Raw genomic sequence first — 27,973 nt, forward strand, 5'->3', positions numbered from 1 at the left:
TCATACGGCCAACCTGCTACTTAGCATCTCCATGTGGATGGCTGAGAGGTATCCCAAACTTAACCAAAACGGGTTATTGCTCTCTACCATCCCCGACCGGGTCCTCCCACATTCTTCCCCACCTCAAGTTCCAGTTGCTTAGACCAAAAGCATTAGAGATATTTTTTTACTCCTTCCCCTTTTCCCAGATGGTATCCACATCCAATCCAGAATCCGTCTACTTCTCATCTCCTGTACTGTTATATCCGGGTCCAAGTCATCAAATGTCACCTGGATTATTGCAAAAGCCTCCTGATGTTTTCCTGCTTCTGCTGTTGCCAGTAAACAAAACAGGCAAACATCCCTGTCCTCAGAGAGCTAGCACTCTAGTGAGCAAATGCTGACACTAAACAAGATTAATATGAAAAGCAAAGCAGAGAAGGGAGTGGAAAAATCTGGGTTTAGGATTTTAGTTTACCAAGGAAGGCCTCCTGAGAAGGGAACATTTGAATAAAAGAGGCATGCAGATATCTGAGAGAACAGAGTTCTTGGCAAAAAGAGCATCAAGTACAAATGTCCTGAGTCAGAAACATGATTAGTGGGGCCAAGGTAAAGCAAGGCAGTAAGTGTGGCAAAGACAGAGTGTAAAGGGATATGAGATCACAGAGGACAGGGATGGTGGCAGGTCATGTAGGGCCCTGTAAGCTTTGGAAAAGAGGCATTTTATCTGCACATGATGGGAAGCCACTGGGAGGGTTTGAGATGAGGAACGACATGGTCTGTGTCGTATACCATTGCATCCCTTGTTCCTAGACCAGTGTCTGGGACATGGTAGAGCTCAATACACATCTGTTAAATGAATAAATCTGTGTTTTTTTTTTTTTTTCACAGATAACAAAACGGGGCACAGAACCAATTAAGGGCACATAGTGTTAGAGTGAGATTTAGACACAGGTAATAGGCCGTTCATAACCACTATTCCACATCTACCTCTGCAGAACTGTGCAGACACGTAGGGCCACAGGATTGAAATAAGAAACTAGCAGAAGTCAATTCAGAAATATAATCAGTAAAATTTTCATTCTTTGGTATTCTTAGAATAAACCCTTGCACCCTTTAGTTTTTTACTAACACGAATAAGTAATATTAGTGTTATTTTTACTTTGAAATCCATGATTTTTAAAAGTCAGCATGCAATGATAAATATATGTAGATTCTATCCTAAAATCAGAAAGGACATCAAGATGTCCCTCTCCCTATGGAAAAAAAAATGTATATTATAAACCAACCCATGAAGGCCAGATTTTCAGCTTTCTATGAATGATTTAGAGATTTTTGTTTTGTTCTACCCATTCTTGCTATACACTTAGGAAAGTTATATTTCTCATAAGTTCAACATTCTCAGGGTCTGGTAGTACGGAGTACCATGACACAACAGCCGTGGAGGGGGGCTGAGGCGTACTCCACCTGGTTGTCATCAACTGAATATTTGTATTTTTTGGCAGATCCTTGAGCCAGAGCCAGGGAGGCCACATAGCCGACGAGTGCCACTCCAAAAGCTTCAGTGATTACTGCAGAGAGGACATTCATCGGGGGAGCTCTAGGTGGAGGGATTCTATGGAAAGAAAGACCATACTGAAGTCATCAATTTTCATGTAATTTCTGTAGCAACTTGCACTGAGTTCAACTGTGGTAATGACTACAAAGTTTACACAGTAAAAGTGAAACACTCATGTGAAAACCAGGCAGCCTTGCAGTTAGAAGTGCTTTGTTTTCAATATTATTTAGCAGAAAGGCAAAATCACAAGGATCGCCACAGAGACGGGCTCCAATGCGTCCATCGGCATTTACGCCCAGGTTACGCTACAGAACTCTGACTCGACCAAAATTTCCTGTATCAGAACAAAAGCAAATCTCGAGTGTTCTTTCATTCAAACCTTTCCAAATACGTATTTGGCAGGCGTTAAAAACTGTACTTCCTGTGCTGAGTACTACAGTGTTGTATGCAAACAATGGTTTACTGTGAGCTACAATTCTTGAGCTAATCCCTAAATGGGCCATTGAGTTCATAATCTTAATTATGTTTTTAACTCAATCCTTTCACAGTACACTTAACTATGCATCACATATGTTAAGAAAAATGTCTGTAAAGGCTCCATCTACCCTCTATTGCAAAATACAGTTCCCCAGTTTTAAAGAAGTGTTTAAAATATTTCTTTCAACTAATACCCAGCCATTGTCTCCTTGTCTTTTGAAAACCACTTGAGCCAAGGGACCTTGTTTATTTATCCCTGATGATGCTTTGGAGGACTTACTTCTCCTCCAAAAACAAACAAACAAAAAATCCCTCTGGGGAAAAAGTAGAAGAAAAAGGGAAGATAAATCATGTTGACTTAATATCAGCAAGAAAGTGGAATGTTCAGCCCTCTCAATTAGCTGTTTCATTTAATCGTCCACACAACCCCACCCTGAGTACCACTTGTGCACTCTACGGTGGAGAGAACATTTTAAGAAAGTTTAGGTAAGGCATCTAAATCACACAGTGAATGGTAGAGCTGGGGTTCACTGTCTCTTTTCAATGCCACACTCTTTCTATAATTCCTTCAGAGAATGGGTCTGGAAAGGTCACTCAAAATAAAGGAGAACTAAGGCAGGTGGGGGAAAGGCATGATTTATTTTATCCACTTACTAAAGTTTACACCCAAGAGAAATTGATTCGTAACATTACAGGCCCTAAGATATCTTAATATGATATACAAGAATGCTGCCATTTCAAAGTATAAGAACTTTTGTTTCATAAAAATTGAGCTTGCCTAATTATTAATGACAATAAGCTGACCTAGTCAATAAATTGACTTTTGAAGGTGGAAAAGTAGAGAACCCTAAAGAAAACCCAAGTTGATTTAAATAATAACGATTAGCCTGCATCTACATAAAGGTTACAGGTTAAAGACAGATTTTTTTAATTATCTAATTTATTTAATTATCTTTTTAACCTCTACTGTTCCTCCATTTTAATGTAATTAGAAACCAAAATTTGGGACTGGAAGATAAAAATATAGAGGAAACAACTGTAACTTTGCCCCAAATTTATAAATACCAGTATATATACAGCCCATTAGGAGGGAATAACCCTATCGACACCGCTCTCTTCCCTAAGATGTCTTTGTGTTCCTTCAGGCTATATTTGCCTCAATGTTTTGCCCTTTTAGGGTGAACACTTCTTGTTAACCTTCCTCTTAGGGTCCAGAGGACGGCTTTGAGAAAACCATACCCTCTGCTCTACTTCTACCCTCTCTCACCATTATACACCACCTAGGCCTATGGGGTAGCTATTTCAGATGATGCTTGTGTGCTTTTAGTACGTTTTAAGTGAAATAAAAATAGTCATAAGAATACATGAGTGGAATAGGGAACAATAAATCTCAGAGCATGACTATAATTTGGAAATTCAATGCCCTCCTTTTTTTCCCAAATAATATCTTTGTAAATAATTTCCAAATCTTTTACCTGAAGCAATGCTGTATAAAATTGTTGTCAGCTTCCCTAGTAATAGGTAAACAGTTTAAGAAGTTATTCTTTCTCCATATGTGTATTGTTTGTTTCTATCATTTTCAAATAGAAATTAATTAGAATTTGTCCTATAGAGGGCCTTTCAAAGAAATGAAATCCATAGCCACCTACTCCAAGACCTTTCCTCCATCAAAAACAAACAAACAAACACAAAAGAAAGAAAGAAAAAGACTACATTACCCTTCTGGAATATGACCAACTACTTCTAATCCATATGTGATTTCCATATTGGTACAATAACAAGCAAATGATGCAGCAATAATCTGTGTGGTTCCATTTGAAAAAAGAAAAAGAAAATTATTACTGGCCTCTCAAACACCTTGAAACTATTTCTAAAAGTAAACACTGTTTATGTGTCTCATGATTGTCAAGAGTAATGTAGCAGTTGCACAGACTTTTAAAAATTAAGAAAATCTTAAGAATCAAAAAAATGCCTCTGAAATTTGAGCACACTTGCTTTGCAGTCTCAAAAATCAAATGGCCTCCCAATAATATGGTTTTTCTAATATCCTTCCCAAACTGTCAATCCAATTGTGACTGATTCTGAAGGGGCACAGAATAGAATATGGGAGTATGTGTGTGTACACAGATATTACAACCAACCTGAATACTTGTCTCCTGGAACACGAAGGAATGCTTTATAACACAGCACCACTTCCCTCTAGGATGCCAACTTTTCAAGAGTTTGAGATGTTGCATTAATATACCTATATAGGTTAGTAACCAATGATGATTTACAGTCTCCTTGTAATTTTGAATTTTGAGCTTTTACTATTTCTTGAAGTAAAATACACTAGTTAATAATATGCTGGACTCACTGTTTTTAAAATTACCTCCATAGAGTCTCAGGTTCCCTACGCTCTATATGACCTACGATTGGCAAGTTCAGGTGTTCTCTGCCTGTATACATCATCACCTTTAAAATGTATGTTCAGAACCCGGTTCAGTCTCTGTTATTCTGGCCATGCCACCCCCATGTTTTCCAACCATTTTCACCTTCTCTTTTCATTCTTCTGGTAATTTTAGTAGGTACTGGAAATTTCACATGGTTATGGTATCAGTTTGGTATTAGCTTGTAACTACTTATATACTATACTTTTTTTGTTAAAAAGAGACATACCAATTATCTATTTAAAGTACAAATTTACCGGGCGCCTGGGTGGCTCAGTTGGTTAAGCGACTGCCTTCGGCTCAGGTCATGATCCTGGAGTTCCTGGATCGAGTCCCGCATCGGGCTCCCTGCTCAGCAAGGAGTCTGCTTCTCCCTCTGACCCTCCCCCCCTCTCATGTGCTCTCTCTCATTCTCTCTCTCTCAAATAAATAAATAAAATCTTTAAAAAAAAAATAATAAAGTACAAATTTACCATACATAACAGAAAAAAAGATATAACAAAATCACATTAGCAAATTAAGACATATTTAGCAATTAATGCCCAATAATATTATTTTGTAGGGATTTTTCCAATCTGTGTATTTCTGTTCTCTGTAATGATATTTAACTGAATTTACAGAGGGCTTTAAAACATCAAATAGACTTCAAAAGCAAAACAGCCTTGAGGATTTTTTTTAAAGGCAACAAAACTGTACAGGTTATATTGTTAAACTTAATAAATATTGTGATATAATAGTGTTATCTGATGAAGAATAAGTAGTTAAAAGTTCAGGTTATTAGAATCAGAAGCATTAACATATTCAAAAATTCCTAAGATGATTAATAAATTTTAATTGTTAATAATTTCCATGAAATATTTATATCAGGTCAGAAAATACTGTGAGCTGTAAAAAAAAATATGCCATAGCCACAAAATATTGGTTCCTTATTGAAAATGGAAGAATATGCGATGTTCAATACCTATAGTCAATATTAAAATTAATTTAAGCCACTGATTGGCTTTCAGACAATGTCTTATTTCCTCACTATATCTCTTTGCCAAAATTAAACTTCCTTTATCAGCTGAATCATTGGTGCCTCTTCAATATTATTTTAATATTACATATGTGTATAAGGCCAGCACTGACCTTAGACTTGGGCAACAGGGGATCCCGGCCCAGGCAGGCCCAGTGCTTTAGGCAGTTCTAATCTGGTCCTCCTCTAACTGTAGCGCTCCCCATAAAATGAGAGCTTTGTAAGGGTGAGGGGATGTGCACGACTCACCGGTACTCATCTTTCTGGACCACACTTTGGATACTCGGGAATCTACAGTTTCCTGCTCCAATGGCCCCAAGCCTGTTCCCCCAGGTTCATCCTCCCAGTGTGGCCCATGAAGAGGTCTGGGGACAGTTTTGGTGATGAAAGAGTAAGGATGTGTTTGGAGCTTGGATACTGGGGCAAGAATAGCCACACATATACATACGAATCCCCTTGTAGGTGAGACAGTGCTGGAGTAGGAAGAGAAGGGTCAGGCCAAGGAGCGGGCTGTCCCCATGCTGCCTCATTCTGGCAGAACTCAAACAATGGAGAATTCTCTATTCTGACCTTTCAAGGTAATCACTAAGGTGTTTTAGTCAAAATAGGAAAACAGAACCTGTTTTTTGTTTGTTTGTTTTTTGGGTTTTTTGGGTTTCTTTGGAGAGAGAGCGCACGCAAGCGGGGTGGGGAAGGAGGAGCAGGGGGAGAGGGAGAGAGAGAATCTTAGGTAGGCTCCATGTCCAACATGGAGTCCTACATGGGGCTCGATCTCACAACGCTGGGATCATGACCTGAGCTGAAATCAGGAGTCAGATGCTTAACCAACTGAACTACCTAGGCACCCCAGAACATGTTTTATTTAACACTTTGATCTATAACTTTTAAGTATTGGGGCCTGCATTAGTACTTTTACCTTGGATCTTGCAAATATTAGGGGCAACCTTGTATAAGAATTACCTCTCCTTTTTTTTATAAGGATAAAGGATAATTCTTACTACTTTTACACTGAATAAGTAATTTTTTTATTACTAGCTCAAGGGCCTTGTTACCTAAGATTATTTTCAGTTTTCGGTTTCATGCAACTTATACAATAAAGCTTCCCAAGATATAATAAGATTTCTTAATACCTATAGGATTTTGGAATAAAATGGTATGTTTCACAGTTGTTGCTGTGAGAACTACTAATAATCACAGTACCCTCCACTTTTATGGCTTATTTGAAATACACACAAACACACACACACGTTATATAGATCACATATGTTACATGGATCTCCATAAATTATCGGAGTATAGAATCATACAAGGTCTAGCTATGGAGAGAGGCCATCCATCTGAGTTCTACAGAAGTCACAGTCCTCAGAGATAGTTTCCAACATGCTAGGCTTATCTATTTATGTAAACCTACACCATTTCAGCAATATGAATGAATATTTCAAGGGGTGAAATTATTTAGATACCACTTGTTCTGTACATGTGTAACCCAAAGACCATTAAAAAACTAAAGCCAATTAATGATTAAGTTAGTAGACTGTGGTTGTGTTAACATTACATTTTCAACTTAATGCTTTCTTTAATTAAGAGTTCCCATTAGAGGCTCTTAAAATTTCAAAACGTGTTTTTTAATGCATAATCCATAAACCTTAAACCATAAACCTTAACGCAAAGTATAATTCATTGTTTTGCCAGGTATAGCAACAAAAAATATCTTAGAGAACCAGCCCTGGCCAGTGAAAATCATGAGTATCCTTTCAACAAAGCAAAATTAGGTCAGTAAAAAAAAAAGTGTTAAAAACTCTACCAATCATTAATGGACATTTGTCAACTGATAATATTTCTATGTATATCATTACAGATGCCACATCAATAGAATGTGATGTCCCTTCTTATTGCTTTGGAAAGAATCATTCCAGAAGTCTTTTGAGTCTCACCCTCAGAAATGTCTCCTTATTTAAAATCTTAAGCTATATGTTCTATTATTTATGTAAAAAAATTACAAGCATATGAGAAATGCTGTGTAAATTGAAAACACGTGTGCCTCCTTTTTAAAATTATTGACTCAAAATGTTTCCTGTTCTTACATTAATGTATAGCCATGCAAAATTAGCCCTCCTTTAATGAGAGACAGGAATAGCTGTGGGTTACTGCAGACAATATAGTGCGCCTCGGCAGGTTACCCCAACAACTGGCAAGCACTGTAAGGCAGAATGCTAAATGTTGATTTCATACTTACCAAAACTAAATCGACAGGAAGAACAACTTTAATTTTGCTTTTAAACTGTTCATTCAGCTCTTTAACCAGAACGAGCACCACGATGCTCAGCAAGGATAACAGCAGTGCTTCCAGTCGGACAAATTTGATGTTTTCAAAGACATAGGTGTAGATCTACAGTGATGAGGAAACATACAAACAAAACTCAGAGTTATCCACAACAGACCAACACTGAAATCTGGCTCCAAATGAACTCAGCGATATTTCACAAAAATATGTTAAGGGGTGGGGTGTGGAAAGGCGGGGCCTAAAGTGTGGTCAGTGCTGATGCAAAGCAAGCTATAATTCACTTGCATGTACAAAATTGCTTTGTCCATGACTCTTCCACTAAACTCAGTGTTCACTCCTTCCTATATAAGGACACTGCTAGAGAGGATGATTCTTCCGGGTCCTTCGATGGGCAGGGATGCTGAAACTCATTACCTACATGAAGATTCATTCATACTCCAGGATCGAACATGCACAGGCACTTTAAATATCTATGGATGCATCTGGAAAGTTAAGAGCTCTGAATAAGGAGATATTTGCATTTATCTGTATCTTCCAAATTCTCTCTTGCGAAGATATATCACTTGTATAATTTCAAAGGTTTTAAATAGGCCTTAAATGCTTATCTTCAACATGTCCCTTAACTCCTCCTTCTGTTGGATCATGCTGACTCTGGTTTTTAAAAGCTCATTTCTATTTGTCCACAACGGATTCTTCAAGTCATTTCAGGTGATAAAAACTAGCTTTTACTCTAGTTCACAGGCTATTCTCACAGCAACCCAACTGGTTGGCATTCTTTGGCCTCTCTTTTTACTATCTCAACTATAAGTTGACCACAGCTAAAAATAATGGATCAAAATATTACATACACAATGGACCAAAAGAGCTCACATAGACTATGTTCTTTAGCATCTCCTAAAATTCTGCTCAGTAGGTTTCCTAATCAAAGGACTTAACCGTCTGGTCCAGAGATCTGGTCCAGAGACGGTGTAAGGAGGTACATCATGCTATCTGAACCTGGATTCTAGATGTTAAACGTTATCATTAACACTGTAATGTGTTAAATAAACTCAATTAAAATGGAGCCTCACTGGGTGAAAGGGACCAGAGTATAATGTAGGTAATCCAGAATCCCTTTTGTCCACACAGTTTAAAAACAAAACAACAACAAAAACCAAAGCAAAACAAACAAACAAAACAAACCAAAAAAACCCACTACTTGTGTATCAGATACAGTAAGGAATAATTAGGGATCAGAATAGCTTTACCTATTATCTTTTTCACAGTATTCTATTTTATCCTACACTACCTGGAAAGAAAATTAGGTCCTACAATATCATAGTTATCTGAGGCGCAGACAATATTTTTTCCCCTCTGTCTCTCTACGTTGTGGATGATAATTGTTCACAGGATTCCTACAGCAAGCGAAGGAGCAAGTTCTATTTCTCATAGTCACCCCTTATGCAAAGCCAGGGACTAAAATCCAAAATGCTACTCAGTGAAATATATTCTATAGGGGGTAGGGTTAGTGGAATCTCAAGATAATTTTGTCCAAATACATAGCTTTCTGATGATTTAAGGACAAAAATGAGAATATCATTCAGATGATTTGTCAAGAAAAAACACAAGCATCCAAATGTTTTAAAGCATTTAGAGGATTATTCCTTCTGTTTTATCCATGGTATTAAAAGTATGCCATGAGACTGCCTATATAGAAAGGGGGGAACTATGCTCAACTGCCAAGCCATACCAAATTTGCTGTAATGTGCATTTTGTGAACATGTGTTTACAGTAATAAAAATGACCACCCCAGAATGAAAGGAATGAGAAAAGCCCCTCAGGGTTTTTATCGTCTGTCTGGGTTAAACAACAACTTGTAGAGCAAAGCACGTCTCACAAGATGCTCCAGAAGAGCGTGGGTGTGGGCATAGGCTTGTCACAACAAGCATGAAGAACACAATAGAAAAGCAGGCTGATGAGGAGTGTCATCCTAATGACTGGCATGTGGTCCCACATAGAGAAGTCACAGCGAAAGTCAGCTTGTAGGCCCTGAGTGGCATATGGAAACAGAGAGAGGAGTAGGGATAGGGATACAAACACACATACGCACACATACAAACACATATTTACATATCCTCGTTTAATACAGGTCTAGGCATCGTAAGCACACATTAAAATTTACCATTTCTTGGGGCGCCTGAGTGGCTCAGTCAGTTAAGCGACCGCCTTCGGCTCAGGTCATGATCCTGGAGTCCCAGGATTGAGCTCCATGTTGAGCTCCCTACTCAGTGAGAAGCCTGCTTCTCCCCTCCCCCCTTGCTCGTGCTTTCTCTCTCTCTCTCTCAAATAAATAAAATCTAAAAATAAATAAATAAATAAATAAATAAATAAAATTTCTCATTTCTCATATAAATCCAGTTATCTGAGAATGCTATCACGCACTAAGCTTCAGTGGGTAAAACTCCCTACTGAAGAGCATCTTTCACTTCTCAGACCTCAGAAGAGCAGAGGCAGTTTATATGTGTATGGATAAATAAATAAGCTGTTTCATCAGAACTGATTAAATAGTCAGTTTAATAAAATAGAAGTTTAGTTCATTTTGCAACTATAATACTAGTTCTTTAAACTGACCATTTACTATAATGACATTAAATGAAAAATATTGATAATGTTTAAACAAATCCATTTTGAGATATTTCAAAGAATAAAAGTAGCCTATTCATAATACATATGTTGTTTCTTACTGCTTTCTTTACAGAGGAGACTTTTCTGAAGCACTTAATAGACATTTGCACACCCACACACAAATTTTTTTTAAAGATTTTTTTTTTTTATTTATTTGAGAGAGAGAGAACGAGAGCGTGAGAGAACACAAAAAGGGGGAGAAGTAGAGGGAGAGGGAGAAGCAGACTTCCCACTGAGCAGGGAGCCTGATGTGGGGCTGGATCTCAGGACCCCGAGATCATGACCTGAGCCCAATGCAGCTGCTTAACTGACTGAACCACCCAGGTGCCCCAACGAATTTATTTATATAATGTGTTCTCATCTGAGTTGGCCATTCTTGTTTGTTTGTTTTTTTTCTTTAACTGATGGATTCTCAACTTCTAGAATAGTGTCTGGCAGATGGACACTCAATAAATACTGCTGAATGAATACTTTGGCCTAATGTAGTAAAAATAATAATAAATCTGTAAATAGGAGACTTTAACTTGAATAAGCAGAATGATGAAGAGAGGGAGGACCCAGACTCTTCTTTTCTCATTATCAATATTTGAGCTATATCACATTAAGGGGATTTGTAGTTATCATCTATTAATTCACTCAACATGTTTATTGAGGTTTTATTATATGCAAGGTCTTGAGCTAAATATTAAAGCTACTATTGCAGTAAATTTCAAATGATCGATTTTTTATATCTTCTATCTGATCCAAATAATCAGATTTTTAATAACTCCACTTTTATAAGAATGAAGCAAAATCCAAAGCTAAAAAAACTCATATTCAGTCTTTAATTAAGGAAAAAAATAAATAAGCAAAGGAGGTCGTACCCTTTCAATAGTTTCTGGGGTCATACCCATTCAATAGTTTCTCATTATGTAACTGAAAAAGCTAAATTATGTCCATTTTGTTAAACTTCATAAGGCAGAGATAAAGATCTTAAATGTTTAGAAATATTAATAAGTATTAAAAATGAATGGATTTTCTGCCCAATACTCAATCAACCAGAAATTTCTATCAGCCAAATATCCTTTTCACTAGCATTCTGCATGCTTTAGGTTTTGCTATCATGAAATCTCCATGATAGAAAAAAATAGTTTTAATATTTTAACTACATAATGCTATCATTGACAATTCTTCAGTAACAATGATGAGTATATTTCTGAACTATCTATAAAGGGACCCCGTGAAATATGCTAACATATATTTTATGCCAGAAAGAACATATAAATCCTTTAGTATTATTTTATCATTCCTGTGCTATTTTTGTATTAGGAATCTGTCATAAATCACTTTATGCTTCGCTAGAGAAACAACAGAGTGATGGTACAATCAGCAAACCTTAATAAAGCTGTCAGCACGCTACTTTATGGTAGGTATAAAGTACTAATCTGTAATCCATGAGTCTTGATTCCCAATATATGATTTTGAGTCTGTCGTCAACCACAAAACCAGGAATATCTCTAGAAAAAAAACTGTAACATTCATAAATGCTTGCTACCATGTGTTCAGACTATGGTCTGAAAACACTTGTGGCATCATCTGTGCAAAGACATATGTTTCAAATCCAACAAGAGCACTTACAAGAGACAGAAGAGGAGGAGACGTGAACACAGAGCAGAAGGGGCTTTGGGGTAACAGAGGCAGAGTCTGGTTGATGTAGCCACAAGCCAAGGAATGCCTGGAGCTACCAGAAGCTGAAAGACAAGGAAGGATTCCCCTAGAACCTCCAGAGAGATCGTAGCCCTGCTAATACCTTGATTTTTGGACTTCTGGACTCCAGAAATGTGAGAATAAAGTTCTCTGTGTTAAGTCACCAAGTTTCTGGTAATTTGTAACAGTAGCCACAGGGCACTAACATAGTTACCAAGTCAAGTGCTTCTCATTGTTGAGACAACTCAAAGAGGGTGTTATGGACTCAATGGGTTCCCCTAAAATTCATATGCTGAGACCCTAACACCCAGTACCTCCTAAGGTGACTATATTTGGAGAGAGGGCCTTCAAAGAGGTAATTAAATTAAAATGAGGCCATTAGAGTGGGCTCTAATCCAATCTGACTGGTGCCCTTATAAAAAGAGGAGATGAGGACATACAGAGAGACACTGGGGATGTGTATGCCCAGAGGGAAGACCATGTGAAGAGGCCGGAGGGTGGCCATCCGCCAGCCAAGGAGAGAAGCCAAAGAGGAAGCCACCGTGCTGGCACCTGGATGATGTCCAGCCTCCAGAACTGTGAGAAGATCCAGTTCTGCTGTTGGATCCATCTAGCCTGTGGCCGTTTATTACAGCAGTCCTACCAAACGAACACAGAGGGTAGAGGCGACTCAGACCTTTGCCTTTGGGATTTCATATATACCTACGAAATTCCCCCCACTCTTCAAGTTAACTAAGAGAGAAGTCTTTTTAAAACACAAAGTGAAACTCGGGGCGCCTGGGTGGCTCAGTCGTTAAGCGTCTGCCTTCGGCTCAGGTCATGATCCCAGTGTCCTGGGATCGAGCCCCACATCGGGCTCCCTGCTCAGCGGGAAGTCTGCTTCTCCCTCTCCCACTCCCCCTGCTTGTGTTCCCTCTCTCGCTGTGTCTCTCTCTGTCAAATAAATAAATAAAATCTTAAAAAAAAAACACAAAGTAAAACTAAACAGAAAGCTTTTAGTAACCGTCACTAAATGATTAGCACCATTAAGAGAGAAGCAAGCTGATGTAAGCATCTATCCCAGATAAATAGGCCTGGTGGACAGCTGTGGCAAGGATCTTGACAAAAGTGCCTAACGAAAGCAGTATTTAGAAGACAGTTGTCAGAGCCCAAAAGGCCTCAGAAATCAAGCAGTTGAACACACTCATTCTATTAATGTAGAAATCTAGGCTCCCAAGACTAGTGACTTATCTTAGGTGACTTGGCTTGTGAGTGACAGAGTCAGGACTGTGACGCAGGTTCCCCGAACCCTAGACCAACCTATTCACCATTTTACCAATGCCTCCCTCACTGTTCTCTTCTTTTAGTCCAGCAAGCAACTGTTCCAAACTTCCCTGGTGCTTCCTGTTTGCCTCGGAATATTGGGGTGGGGGGAGGAGGAGACACCACCCCTTTGAAGGTGAGACTACCTTGGAGCATGCAGTCTTTGATTTGTCTTTGATTCTGTTAGTGGTGGGATTTGGTGGCACCTAGCTGCTTCTTGGGCAAACCAACTCTTCTCACACCTGGCCTTGCATCTTCAACATCAGTAGCAGAATCATGCAAGGAGCCTTCTAACTTGATTCTAAAAGCTGTGAGTACAGGGACCGTGACTGTTTTTTCTTAACATATTCATATTTGATGAAAGTCTCCTTGCATCCATACAGTACATTCACCTTAACCCCTTCTTTCCACCCTGAACAGAGGGGAATTTTCATATTTTCACTACCACATGCAGATGTGGGGAGGGCAGCCTGTGGTAGAAAGAACAGGACAGCCTATTTCAATATCACACTCTCTAGAAGAGCAGGGGGACTAACATTTCTAGGCACTAGGCTATCTTATGTGCAGTGACTCATTTAATTTCCCAGTTAATACAAGATGAGTATTATCATTTCTCCTTTGCTCTATCCCATACCCACCTTCAATTACACGACCTGGCTTCCTTCATTAACATTATCTGGGATGATTTTGTTCACCAATCTGTCTCCTCCTGCCCTATTTCATGCCTTCCTCAGTATTTCAGTAAAAATCCATGGGAACAGGGATATTATTTCTCAACCATATCCTCAATGCCTAAGAGGCAGTCAGTTAATATTTGCTGAGGAAATCTATTCTAGTGGTTCTTAAATCAAGGATGCATGCATACTAATCTCTTCCCCTCCATGTGTAGTTCCTAAAATCTCCCCAGATTAGTCTGTTGAAGATTTCTGGTTTTGAAGCCTCACACTTAGTCCAACTCTCCCACCTGGCAGGTGGGGAGACAAGTCTACTCTCAGCCCTGGCAGCCTTCACATCCTTGGGGCCTTTAAACATGAGCTACAGTTGCCCAGACACACCCTCTCCCTGCCTCAACTCACTTTCAACTTCATTATATTTGAATCCCATCTCTAAGCAGATATAGATTCTGCTTGGAGATCCCTAAAGCCATATCCAATCCCTCCAAAATTGATGTTGGTACTAGTTCTCTCTCTTCTTAAGAATTTGATGTCTCCTATAAACTTTGCCTACATATCATTGTATCATTAAACATTTTAGGATCGGTATTGTTAAATCAAACTCCTCAAATCCCTCTACTTCCTAAAGTAGCGCAAAAAGAAAAGCAAGAGAAATATATGAAGCTGAAAGCTTAACCCTAGGCTGTGTTTTCATGAATACAAACAAAACCTCCAGAAGTAGAAAAAAAACACATTCTATTTTTTTTTTTTTACTTAATAATATGCTAACTTCTGATCAACAAGTGCTTCTCACATTGGGAATAAATCCATTCACTACTGCTTTAAGGGATAAATTAAGTCTGCAACCAAAATGTGAACTAGGGGATGTATGGTGTGTTAGACATTAGAAACAACACAGCACACAAAACTCACAACTCGTACAACCAAGTGCACCATGGCCTCGGTGGCATCTGGCCATCCCTTGTTTAGAAGACGAAGTTTAATATGAATTACTTGAACAGGGATTTTGTAGTGCTGCATTTTTCAGTGAATCGTGGGGGATAGGGAGAGCTCAACCCAAGATGTTTGAGTTGCAAAAATATCTGCTCTCTGATTTAAAATTTTAAAGTAACCTTTGTTACAAATTCCCATATAATTGTTCCGTAACCAAATTAAACCTGCCACATTCTCTATCCCCAGCATCATTGATTGAACCAAGCTGAGATGAACATTCCTTTCCTCTCCCCTTCAATTTATTCTGTCCATTTTTCAGGGTATATTGAACATCCCTGCAATTCACAATAGACATGTCACAATAACTGCAGAGAAAACATAGGCTTTCATAAACCACCAAAGCGTGTTCTTGATTCAGAATTCCCAGAGGGCCTAGATCTTCAAAGTAGATTTATTCTCCACATATAAACCTCATTTGTACATATTTAATTGTGATCTCGTTCTCTATTTAAAAAAATGTTTCATTGGCTCTGATTTCCTTCTGACGTTTCTATCCCATTTTATTAACATTCTTGGTCTCTGCTTTGCAGCCTTCGTGGATATCCAAACTAGAGAAGTGCTTTCGTACACTTCAGGGATGGGGGTGGGAATGAAACTCTTTTTCAGTCCTGAAACTCCTCAGATTTAAGGAAGGAAATAAAAACGTCCAAGAAGGGTAATTGAATGTATTGCCCAGCTTGCCTTGTGCTCTTGGGTTTAATGTACAGAATTGTACATAATACTTAGAACAGTACTCATATGAAGCCAGGCCAATGAAACTGACTCTGCCAAATTTGTCATATGTTGCGACCGGCTGAGGAACTGGCGCCATCTCAAAGAAACCCACATGTGCTAATAGCAACTAGGAATTTTTGTAATTTTTATTGTGCCTTTTGGGGAAACATCCTTTCTCATAAAAGATACATCATCATTTCTCAATTTTTAAAAAAATATTCTAGAGAAGAATTAAACTTTTCCCTCTTATCTGTGTGGGGAACCAACGACTAGTCAAATACTTGAATCTTAAGAATGAGAGGAATCAAACAGTATCACTGGTGAGCCAGAGTCCCAAGACAGAATGTTATTGTTTCTGCTTAGTGTGAAATGTATTCCAGCACTGTTTGTAATTAGTTAAGTGAGTTTTAAAGTATTGGGGTAGTGAGCTGAATAGATGAAAATATTTTTAAATAAAAATAAACTAAAAAACATAGCATTTCTTGAATTCTGATGACTAACCCTTATTATAAGCAGCAGATATAGTTATTTTTTTTAAGTTTTATAAATTTTGAAGTCATCTTTCTAAGTTGCAAAAAGAAGTATACCTTTGTTTTACTGTTTAGCTTTGGTTATCTGATTGAGTCCTCTATAGATTACAGGAAAAGCATCTGTTACTATTTTATTGTTAATAGATAAAAGTATCTCTTACATAAAAAGCACTTTAAAAAACCTTAAATTTGTTATATCCAAATATGCATTACTAGTACAAAGATAATGGCTTCTATTTAATGAACACTTATTATGTTCCAGGCATTTCACTTAAGGAACGACTCCCAATAGGTATAATTATCACCAATTTATGAAACAGGCAACCAGAAGTCAAAGATACTTGGTGATTTGGTCAAGGCCAGAGTTATGATCTGAATCTGGGCTTCCTAGATTCTCAAGTTCTTTCTCCTCTTTCTCGCCTCTTTCTAAGGAAAAGAAAAGATCAATTAGTGTCTACCTGATTGTATGGGCCCTAAATAAAATCACCAGAGCTAAAAGTCAACTCAGAGAAAAAAACTGATTTTTACCCAATAAGTAACTAAAAAAGAATGTGCAATACTTCAAAGGCCTTAAAGAAATGGCCATAATTTAAAATTCATTAGAGGTATATGAATTTAGAGATAAAACTTGTAGAACAAAGGGGAAAGTAAAACATGATGCATGAAGGGATTTAGGAAGGTTAAATAAAAAGATGAATTTGGCCTAATTCTACCCACTTTTCTTGGGAATTGAGGAGCATCATAAGGGTGTTCCCAGGGATCTCTCTGCATATGAAGACCATAGAAATTCTGAGAGAGGGGCTCAAAAGACCAGTGGCTGAAAGCTTTAATAGGCTTTAACATTTATGGGAGACCCCTCATCTGGTGAAGCTCCTTAACAGTTTTCAGCTAGAAGAGAAGAAGTGGCCCAACTCTCTGATCTTAGGTGGCACTGAAGGCATGTGATCCACACGCCAGATGTAGAAAGGGGAGAAGCATTAGGGCACATCTACTTCTTAAGACCTATCAGAGGTCTGTTCTATAATCTGACAGGGCAGAACCTGCCATCACCTGTATTTGATTCAAACTGCTCTCTAAAAATGTTCTGCTGAGGCAAGAACACCCACCATCCCAGAGCAACGAAAGGGATGGAGATTTTAGATATTCAAACTAGAGAATTAGATTCTCTTAGTAGCACAGAATCAGGCATCCCCCAGGTAGAAGACACTGAAGAAAGCATCCCAGTGGCAGAAAGGAGAGACCCCAACCTCCAGTGACCTCAGAACAGGATAAAGGCAGAAGGCTGTGTTTTCTCTCCCAGCTGATAGTAAGGATCACTACTATCAAAATTAATCAATAGACATTTTGATTGGCCAGACTTGAATTCTTTTAGGAAAAATAAGTGTTCCAGCTGAGAAAATTAGGAGTGATCACTGGCTCATTGTGCAAGAGTCTCAACTCTAGATATTAATTTATGTTCCAAAGATAATCAGCTACATATTCTTTATCTCCCATCAGCTTGAGTAGCTTTCAAAAAGGATAGAACAGTTGTGATACCTCAGAGGTAGGAAGCATAGTGAAAAAGTGAAAAATCCCCAAATGTGTTAATTCGCTCTCCTCTGGCTTCTCTGGCCTGATGACCAAGGCCTCCATTTTGTCCTCTGTTCTATACCTCAGTGCTGAGCTCAGCTCTGCTCCCGGACACCCCACCCAAATGATCCAGGGGCAACTTCACATTTACATTATCATCATCAGGTTCTTCAGCCTAACTATACCAAAGCTCACTTTGCAAATGTCCCAGTGCAACCTATGCATGATGCAAAATTTATTTCTTAATCTAAAGCTCAGACCACCACAATTTTTTACATTAAAATATCTGCATTCATTTTGAAACCCTGGCAAAGAATCAAAGCACCATTCCAGCTAAGCCGCCTGAATAGTGCAGGTCTCTGTGACATTGAAAACCAAGAGCAACTTTCTTCATTTTCCATCAGCACAAAGCATAGCAATTTCCACCAACTGAATACTGTGAATTTAAAGCCAGCCATCTATAAATATTTTAAAATCTGATCCTATTTCATTGTGAGAACTTAACCCTTGGCCCCCAAAAGCCACACAGTATTTGACAGACAAGGTAAAGATTAAGTAGCTTGCAGTTTTCTTCACAAGAAAACAAAATGGAAAAAAAAATCATACACCAAGCACTTTAATGTAGCATTTTATGCACCTTGCCACGAGAGAAACAAGCTGAAAGGCTAAATGTCATTCCCCTATCAGGCTACCCTGTTTCTTTTAACAGAACTAGAAAAAGGAGGGATGATTATTTGTGTGCGAATATGACTGAAGAGGCTAATTTGTAACCTGCTCACATTTCCTTACACTTCACATGCACATATGAGCACACCATTCAAGGAGGTCAAGACAGAATCCAGTGCTGATTTGGTTCTCTGGTGTAGACCTGGTGACACCAAAAGTCTTAACGGGACCAGTCACCTGACAGCTACTTTGGTCTGCTTTTGTTTGATCTGGGGCTTGGAATTATGTTGCTGCCTCCAGGCTCAGTCCCAGGGTTCTTGTTCTAGTTTTAAGCTCTCTTATAATGAATGAATCATTGAGCAGGATATTACCTAAATAACAAAAATTCAGAACCAGCTTCCAACTCCATGTTGTCAATTGCTATCTTTGTTGACTGCTTTACCAGTTACTCAGAGAAACACACATGTAAGCAGATAGATAATACTACTTCTCACATACCAAAATGACAGATTTTAAAAATAATTAGAGTTGACAATGATACGGTGAGCGTGCAATATTAATTAGCACAACTTTTCAGATTGAAATTTGGCAAAAATCTTATGCCCTTTTGATCCGGTAATTCCATTACTAGGAATTTATCCTAATGAAATAATTAGTGTTGCAGATAATAACATACAAAGAAGAAAGATCCTCATGAAGTTGTGTATAACAGTGAAACACTGCAAACCACCTCAACATCAGGCATTAGATAAAGAAATTATTGTACTTACATGTTAAGCTAATATTCAGCCTTTAAAATCAAGAAAATTGAGGGTAGCAGTACTCTCATTATAAAACATTAATGTTATTTAGTATGCAGCATTATATTGCGGGAGCTCAGAATGTGCCACCCCAAAATATGCCTCTTTGACATAAGGATTATCCTCAGTTTATTATTTTGAGAAACAACAGACACAAGGAAGCTCTGAAAACAGCATATAAGTGACCCTTTTGTAAGAGAAATTTACATTCGTAAAGGAAGTCTCCACTTGTGTCTCCCTCTCTGTACCAAGAAGGAAAGGATGACTCTAAATCAAAAAGACTCTGATCAATGAAGAAGGAGCAACTTAAGTCTGCATAGCAAACCTTATCCTTGTTTACAGCACTTCCCCGCCCCCCCCCCCGCCCGTCACCTTCCCATAACCTGGCTCCCCGCACTTTCCTCCTTTGTATAGGTGAAGATGGTATTTACGCCCAAATTCCAGACACCTCTTTCGAGTTACTCATCTCTGAGATTCTCGCTTGTATATACGATATACATGTTAATAAACTTGTTGGTTTTCTCTTGTTAATCTGTTTTTTGTTAGAGGGTCCACAGCTCAGAACCTAGAAGAGTAGAATGAAAATATTTCTTTTCCTTCTCTACTACATAAAACTAAGGAAAATGAAGTAGGGTTGCCCTCCAGTTTATTAACAAGACATTCATTTTCTTATAAAGCTCCACAGGGTGTGACTTCCTGAGCAGTCAGAGATTTTAGGTCAGCTTCAAAAAAAGACAAAAACAATGGAGTATTATTAGGGTAATATTTTGAAACTGGCCATAGGTTCCTCCCTCAGGTTCAAGTGACTTTTAATAACTGATTGTTGACTACTGGGGCTCCAATTTTGCCCAGGCCTTGTGATTTGAGCCAAACCGGACGGAGTTCACAATACTGAATGAATGTGGTAGAGTGTACTGTAGTTAAATTGGGCCCCAATCCCAGTAGATGGCTTCCATTAGAAGTTGGCAACATATCTGGCTCTCAAAAAATTTCCAGTTATTTTTTTCTAATCATGACCTCAAATTATATCATACTCAATTTTTATCAAGAATTGCTTCCAAAATTAGTAGCTAGAACTCATTAAGCTAGCTTCGTATCCTAAATTACATTCAAAGTATCCCAAAGGTCGTATTGAAACCCATGTTCCCTTCGTACCGAAAAATCTCAGTATTAGACTTCACTGAATTCTACTTTGCAAAACACACTCCCAAAATACACGAACAAAGACATATGGAAAGCTCACGTAAAAGAATCCAAGCGGTCCAGATATATATGGCATTTTCATTCCCAGGAGATACTTGACTTGTGAAGTCACGACGTGGGTGGCCGCCCCGGTTGTCATTGCACTGATCACGGGCTCCGTAAGCAGGAATGTGGCCCTGCCCAGCTGCAGCGCAAACATGGCCACCTAAGAGGACAAAGGAGAATGACATTTCCCAGGGTTCCTAGAGGAATTAACGTCTGACACATTTTCATTTCCATTCCATACAGACCTAAAGAACTGATGCAAGATGAGATTCTTAAGTCTTATATATTCAATATCTTGAGTTTTCGTGAAAACATAACTAGGTTCCAAGACTTTCCAAATGTTCTTGGGTACAGTGTAAGTGCTCCAGTGAAAAGGAACACATTTTTCCCCCCTGAAAATTGACTTCTTTTTTTCTCTTTTCCTAATCACGTGAGTCACAAAAAGGGGAAGTATGCTCAAATCAGTTCATATATGGGGTTCTATGGAGAAAAGTAAAGTTGCATAATCATATTTTAATTTTAAAAAAACTCAGAAGGACATGATTCACTACTCCACACCCAGTAGGCTTAAAACCTCAAAAGCCACTTCTTGAGTTTCTCCCGGGTTCTGAGAAATGGAAACCCTTTTGTGACTAGAAACTGTCAAGTAGCTCTAAATGGTCAATACTAATAAGAACATATGAGAACTTATTTGTATGTGGAGAAGAGCAAAGGACAGAGATAGATTAAAGGGATATGAATTCAGAAACCCAGGAATCAGTCGAAAACTCATTTTCCTTAAAGAGTCCCTTGTTCCTCATAGCATCGTGCTCCATGGCAAAACCATGTCATGACCAGACAAAATGATCAAGTCTGAGTAGAAGCTATGCATTGAGTTCTGCTGGGCAAAAGATGACCAGAAGAATCAAATTCTCCTCTCTCACTATTAACACAGCAGTGGTTAGTGTCCTTCCTTTGCCGGAGAGAGAGCTTTCAGAAGATGGCCCACCCTTTCCCTGAATACAACTGTGGAAACTCAGAGAAACTGCAAAGCATAAAATTCAGTGTTTTGAAAATAACATTAAATTACATTCATGAGTCTCCCCACACTGGAAAAGGGACACAAAGTGGGTCATGTTGATAGGGCCTCTCAATGTGTTAATTATAATATTTAGGTCAGGTCTTAAAATTCCTGCTGGAAAATAAGATTAATTATTAAAAATCAGAGGAAAGAATAGCAATGAGATCTCATTCTATGAAGAGTTCACAGTGATGAGAAAGGGAAGTATAAAGTGCTATCTGATAACCCTAGAGCATAAATTGCAAAATATATCACTGCTATTATATTGCAAGGCCCTTTGACCAAAAGCGATCATGCTCTGAACTTGCACCAGAGTCGAGTTTCCTGGACTCAAATCTGAAAACCTGAGTCCTAATCTGGCTCCTAGTCTGACATCCTAGCTGTGTGACTATAGAAAATCTACTGAAATTTTCTGAGCCTCCTTATCATCTATAAATCATCACAGTGAAGTCTATGCTGTCTTGTAGAATCATTATAAAATGAATATGAAATAATATAAGAAAGGGCTTCAAAACTTGCAAAATGTGCAACATATGTGATGCACCAGGAACATCATGAGGTGCCATGCATGTTTCCCCAGTATGAAAAACCAGCCACAGTTTTGAGAATGTACAAGGGGCCACACCACCTTTTCCATCTCTGGAAAACTTGAGAGAATTTATCAGGGCAGAAAGAAATGTATCCAAATTGCTTGCAGTTTAGCAGCCCCCTTTTATTCAATATGCAATTAAAAAATAATATGGATCGCCAACACAGAAATCAGGCAGTCTGTTTCTGCCAACATAGGAGGCCAGAGCAGCAGCTTCTGCTACTAACATTTTCTTTTCAGAAACTGTGTGTTTGTCAAAGTAGAATTGTCCTGAGGGAAATATGCAATCAATGGTATAGGTACAAATGGAACACACTGACCTTCTTGGCAACTCTTGATTCATAGTCTGTTGATTTTCATCCTGAAAACCCAATCAGTTAAGAAAAACATTGAACCAATTTTCCCCAAGTGTCTATCTACTAGTAAGTAAATTCCAACTTATGATATTAACTCTTACAGGCCCTAAGGATAAAGTTAGCATATTATTGGGGTAAGATGAACACCAGAGAGAAAGATTTTCAATTCAACTAAATGCAGTTTACAAGCAATCCAAATCTTGGAAATTGTGAAACCTGTTTGCACATATGGAATTTTATGCATACGTGGAATGTTGGAAAGTTCTCATCTGGATGCCAAGAAATCTTATCTTCATTTATTTTGAGAAGCAAACTCTTTTGGGAGCCCTTGTATAAACCATCACCATTTTACCTTTTGCTTATTATTTGTTTCCTAAATTCTAGCACCTTTTTAGAGGAGTTAATGATTTTTCACGGCTGAGAAACAAAGGTCACTTTACCTGAAGTCATTCACCAACCATTTCCAGCTAACACTGGCTGTTAGTAGCAGCTTCTTAGTCATTTCCACAACCTGAATGTTACGAATGGAAGGGCCCCGGAAAGTACAAGATAGAGTTCAGCCTTTTCACATATTGAAAATACATACACCTGCCTTACAACAGAAATCAGAAAAGATGGAGTACCCTCCTTTCAAACTTAGCCGAAGACTCAAAGTGTTTTTGTAATAGTCTACTTGTACACATTTTTATGCTTAAAAAAAATCTTCCCAGCAAGAGATAAATCCCTAAAATGGAGAATTCTTGACTCCAAAAGGTCAACTAGCCCCTTAAGAGCTCATTTCTGATACAAACCATTGGGTATGTGAAGGATGATTGCAAACATGTGAGATTTAACTGAAGAAAAATTACTCTTTTCTGGATGACGACATTCTCCATAACCCAAGACAATGACAGATATTTTAAGGACAAAGAGGAAGAGAAGGAGGAAAAAGGAAAGAGAAGGATCAGAAAGAGAAGAGGAGAAATTTAAGAACTCCTCTTTTCCCACTACCCAAATTTGAACAGTTTATTCACATCAAAATTAGGGCTCTAGCATATAGAGGCTGATGTACACAGCTTGGAAGATAGCAAATACCCATGCAACACAGGTTTTGTAAGAAGCACCCACAGATGGATGTGGCTTCCAAGATTATCTTAGAACTTAAATATGTGAAATGAGGATCCTTCTAGACTATTTTGCTTGGAGGCCCAGTATTTAAATTTTATACCAATGTTAAGCATTTTTTTAAGCTAATGACATACTAAACAGCCACCTTACCTCCTTTTACTAATAATATAGATGACAATAGTTCTAAGCTGGCTAGCCAACTCCCAAAATTTGGCCATGCAATGTTTTATGAGAAAATAAATTTTATACAATCAATATATTTCAGCTGTTTGTAGTAAAGCTGATAATCTGGGCTAAGGCTGAAAACCTCTGACACACATTATCAAGGTTCACTAGCGTGATACTATTGGGTAATGTTTCTATAAACACCATATGTTCTATATAAATTGAATGCATCTCAGATTTCAGGCCAGTTTTTGCAAGTGGCCTTCAAATAGTGAAAAAAGAAAAGAGTACATAGTAAACAACTATTCTACCCATGTGGATGGAATACAGCATGCATTTCAGGTTTTGTCAGATCCTTTGCAATCTGGCTTTTACATATACCAAGTTATTTATTTGTCTTCTCAATAAATATTTACTGAATACCTACTAGGGACTAGCCGCAGCATTGTTGCCGAATATAATGATAAAGATACAGTTCATACTTTAAAAAACCATACAAAGAGAGGTGAAATGAAGATGCTGGGAGGGGGCACTATTAACCAAAAACATAAAGAACTGTAATGTAGGTGTAACTAGGAAGGTAAAACCTGAGAAGCTCTTTGGGTGGGAGCTAAAATGCTAAGAGCTGTGTTCTTTATTGAGCAGCGTAGGCAGGTCTGGGGGAGAGAGCTAAATTGCTCATGACGATAGGAAAATGACTGAGTGCTGCATAGGGATATGGCAAAAAGGCCTGTGTGGCCAGAAAACTTGAGAATCAAAAATGTCAAATGGATACCTATGAAGTTATACGCTGTGGATTTGAGAATATAAAACCCTCCTCCATACTGTTCGTGCTAAAAGGGAAGGAGTTATCAAGCCATGCAAAGACATGGATAAATCTTAACTATTTTAAGTGAATGAAGACAATCTCAAAAAACTATATACTGCATGATTCCATATACGTGATATGCTAGAAAAAGCAAAAGTATAGAGACAGTAAGCAGATCTGCAGTTGCCAGGGCCTTGGGAGTGGGAGAATGTGTAATAGGTAAACTACAAGGAACTTTTTAGAATGGTGAAACTATTCTGTATGATACTATAATGATGGATATATAACACAAGCATTTGTCAAAACCCATAGCTCTTTATAGCACAAGAGTGGACCTTAATGTATGAAAATATTTTTAAAAAACACTTTGGAGGTCAGGAGATCCCAGAATGGAATGCAGAATATGACAAAGAATCTGCAACCACTGCTGTGTTTTCTATATCAATTTTGCCTTTTCCAGAGCGTCACTCAAATGGCATCATATAATATACAGACTTTTCAGACTAGCTAAATGGATAACCTCACTGAAAGGGGTGGCAAAAAAAAAAAAAAAAACTGCTCATGTGAATAACTCTGGAAATGAGTAAAGTCTGTAAAACCAACGACGAGAGGCGCCTGGGTGGCTCAGTCGTTAAGCGTCTGCCTTCGGCTCAGGTCATGATACCAGGGTCCTGGAATCGAGCCCCACATCGGGCTCTCTGCTCGGCGGGGAGCCTGCTTCTCCCTCTCCCACTCCCCCTGCTTGTGTTCCTGTTCTCGCTGTCTCTTCTCTGTCAAATAAATAAATAAATAAAAATCTTTAAAAATAAGTAAATAAATAAATGAAACCATTGACGAAAAAGAAACACTGTAGTCTAGCTATAAAGTTGTTTCCCATGGGGATAGGAGTTAACAATTCTGAAACTACTCTACATATATACTGGAATTAAAAAATTAAGTAGATGGATGGTGAATGGTGGGAGCCAGGTTTCTCACCGTTGGAGAAGTTACAGACCAGCAAGGGGAGAAGGCTAGGATGATCGATGTGGTAAGGGATTAGAGTTGGGGATATCTGGGAACTCATGTTTAAAAATAGATACAGGTAGTCTGCCTCTGTTTTTTTACATTTAGCAGGCTGTGCAGTACATTTACCCATTGTATTACTTTTAAAAACTAACAAACCTGGAAAAATGCACACTTCAGTTCTGAAATATAAACTCAGTGTGGTAGGCAGAATTCTTCCCCAAATTCTTATTCCCAGTTATTCAAAAGAACACTAATTTATGGGGGCGCCTGGGTGGCTCAGTTGGTTAAGCATCTGCCTTCGGCTCAGGTCATATCTCAGGGTTCTGGGATCAAGTCCCGCATCGGGCTCCCTGCTCAGAGGGGACCCTACTTCTCCCTCTCCCTCTGCCACTCCCCCTGCTTGTGCTCTCTCACTCTCTGTCAAATAAATAAATAAATAAATCACACTAATTTATGAAGGGCTTTTGCAGATGACATTAAGGTTATGGCCTTTACAACAGGGAGAGTATCTTAGGGAAAAAAATAAAAATAGATACAGATAGATACATATAGAAATATATATAGATATGTCCGCATACATGGGTTAATAGACATACATATATTTCCTCACTCTGTCAGCTGAGAGGGCTAGAAGCAACAACACCCCAGTTGCAATGAGCATACCTAGCATCCAAATCTTGATCTCGGATGCTATACCCCAATAAGAAGAACCAGGGCTCCTCAGAGAAATGGTTGATTCTAGGACTGGGGAAGGAAATATACATCATGAGCCTGGATTATCTTGTAGTGTCAGAAAGAAAGGAAGTGCTCTAAAAATAAACAAACAAACAAATAAATAAATGGAGGGGTTATGTCAAGGAGGGACATAGGAGCCAACTGAAAGATCTCCCAACACCCAAAGCTAGCACAATTTGAGGAACAACATACATAAAGTAGTATTGGACTATAATCCAAAGGATAAAATAAATATCCTTGAGTCCATATTGATATAAATAATTGATTACATTTTTAAATGGGGGAGCTAAGAAATCTCCTGTGTAAATTATTATTCCAATAATTTACACAGACACTCCCCACTCCTTATCTCAACTCCTCACTTAAGGTAACTCCCACCTCTTAAGTGTGCGCTCTGCATATTGACTTCTTTCCAAAGAATACAGTATGGAAAGGAGGGGAATAGAGAAACTTTACATTAGAGCAACCGGACAAACACTAGTTCAGCCAAGTGATTAAGGTTAACATCAAGAATGATAAGTTATATTGATAGTCTAGACTGCTGATATGATGTAATCAGAATGTCACTCTATCTCCCTGGTCTTTCTCCTAAAATTCCATAACCCCAGTCTAATCATGAGAAAAATATCAGACAAATCCCAGTTGAGGGACCTACAGAATACCGACCAGAATTTCTTAAACTGTCAAGGTAATCAAAAACAGGAAAAGTCTCAGACATTTACATAGTTAAGAGAAGCCTAATGGGACCTTTGAGTCCATCAATACCTTGTCTTTGGTCAACACATTATTATAAACAATCTTTGTTGCATAGTTGCAAGAAATGGAATTTTGGCTGAAAGATTGTATACTGACTGCAGATCAGCCTGCAGGAAGTTTAAGTGGTTCTTAAAACATATTAAGTATTTGTGTTGTGATTTAAGATTATGAAGGAAAGAAATCAACATTTATTGAATAACTGTGCAAACTGCATACTGTAGGTATCCTACTGCAAGGGATTTCATCCTTGCACATCCCGAGGGATAACAACCATCAGTTCCACTCTTGAGGAATCTGAGTCAGAATTCAACATTTCCTCTCTATCAGATCTTACCCTGAAGTCCATGCTCTTTTAATATTCTACAGGGCAAACCTGTTTCAACTTGTTCTGTTCAAAACAGGTTGCAAAAGTCTATAAAGGGGAAAAAATTCATGACTTCTCTAAGAAAAATCTCTTAAGCTGTAGAAGCTTACAATGTTGTAGATCTAGTTCAGTTTTAAGACCTTTTATTGTGTATTCAAAATGTAACTAAGATGTCTAAAAATTAAAGTGTGCAAAACCAAATTCTCTGTCTTCCCTCATTAAATCTACTTTTACTCTTTAAAAAAAAAGAGAGAGAGAGAAGCCTAATGGGAGACAGGACAATTAAATGTAACGTGGTGTACTGGATAAGATCCTGGAACAGAAAAATGACATTAGGTAAAAATTAAGGAAAGCTGAATACTACATATGGACTTCAGGTAATAGCAATGTATCAATCTGGGTTCATTAATTGTGACTAATGTACCACACCAATGTAAGAT

General features: G+C 38.2%; 1 protein-coding gene across 1 annotated transcript in view; it reads right to left on the minus strand.

Annotated features, from left to right (window-relative positions):
- The window catches only part of SLC26A7 (solute carrier family 26 member 7), a 107,869-nt gene that overhangs the window by 39,228 nt on the left and 40,668 nt on the right, over positions 1-27,973 (minus strand). Inside the window, exons 4-7 of the mRNA XM_036107284.2 lie at positions 20,584-20,748; positions 7,695-7,847; positions 3,733-3,815; positions 1,447-1,594 (exon numbers count right to left, since the gene is read on the minus strand). Of these exons, the coding sequence (XP_035963177.1) occupies positions 1,447-1,594; positions 3,733-3,815; positions 7,695-7,847; positions 20,584-20,748 (549 nt within the window). The remainder of the gene's footprint in view (positions 1-1,446; positions 1,595-3,732; positions 3,816-7,694; positions 7,848-20,583; positions 20,749-27,973) is intronic.

This window comes from Halichoerus grypus, chromosome 5, assembly GCF_964656455.1.
Source record: "Halichoerus grypus chromosome 5, mHalGry1.hap1.1, whole genome shotgun sequence".
Taxonomy (NCBI): domain Eukaryota; kingdom Metazoa; phylum Chordata; class Mammalia; order Carnivora; family Phocidae; genus Halichoerus; species Halichoerus grypus.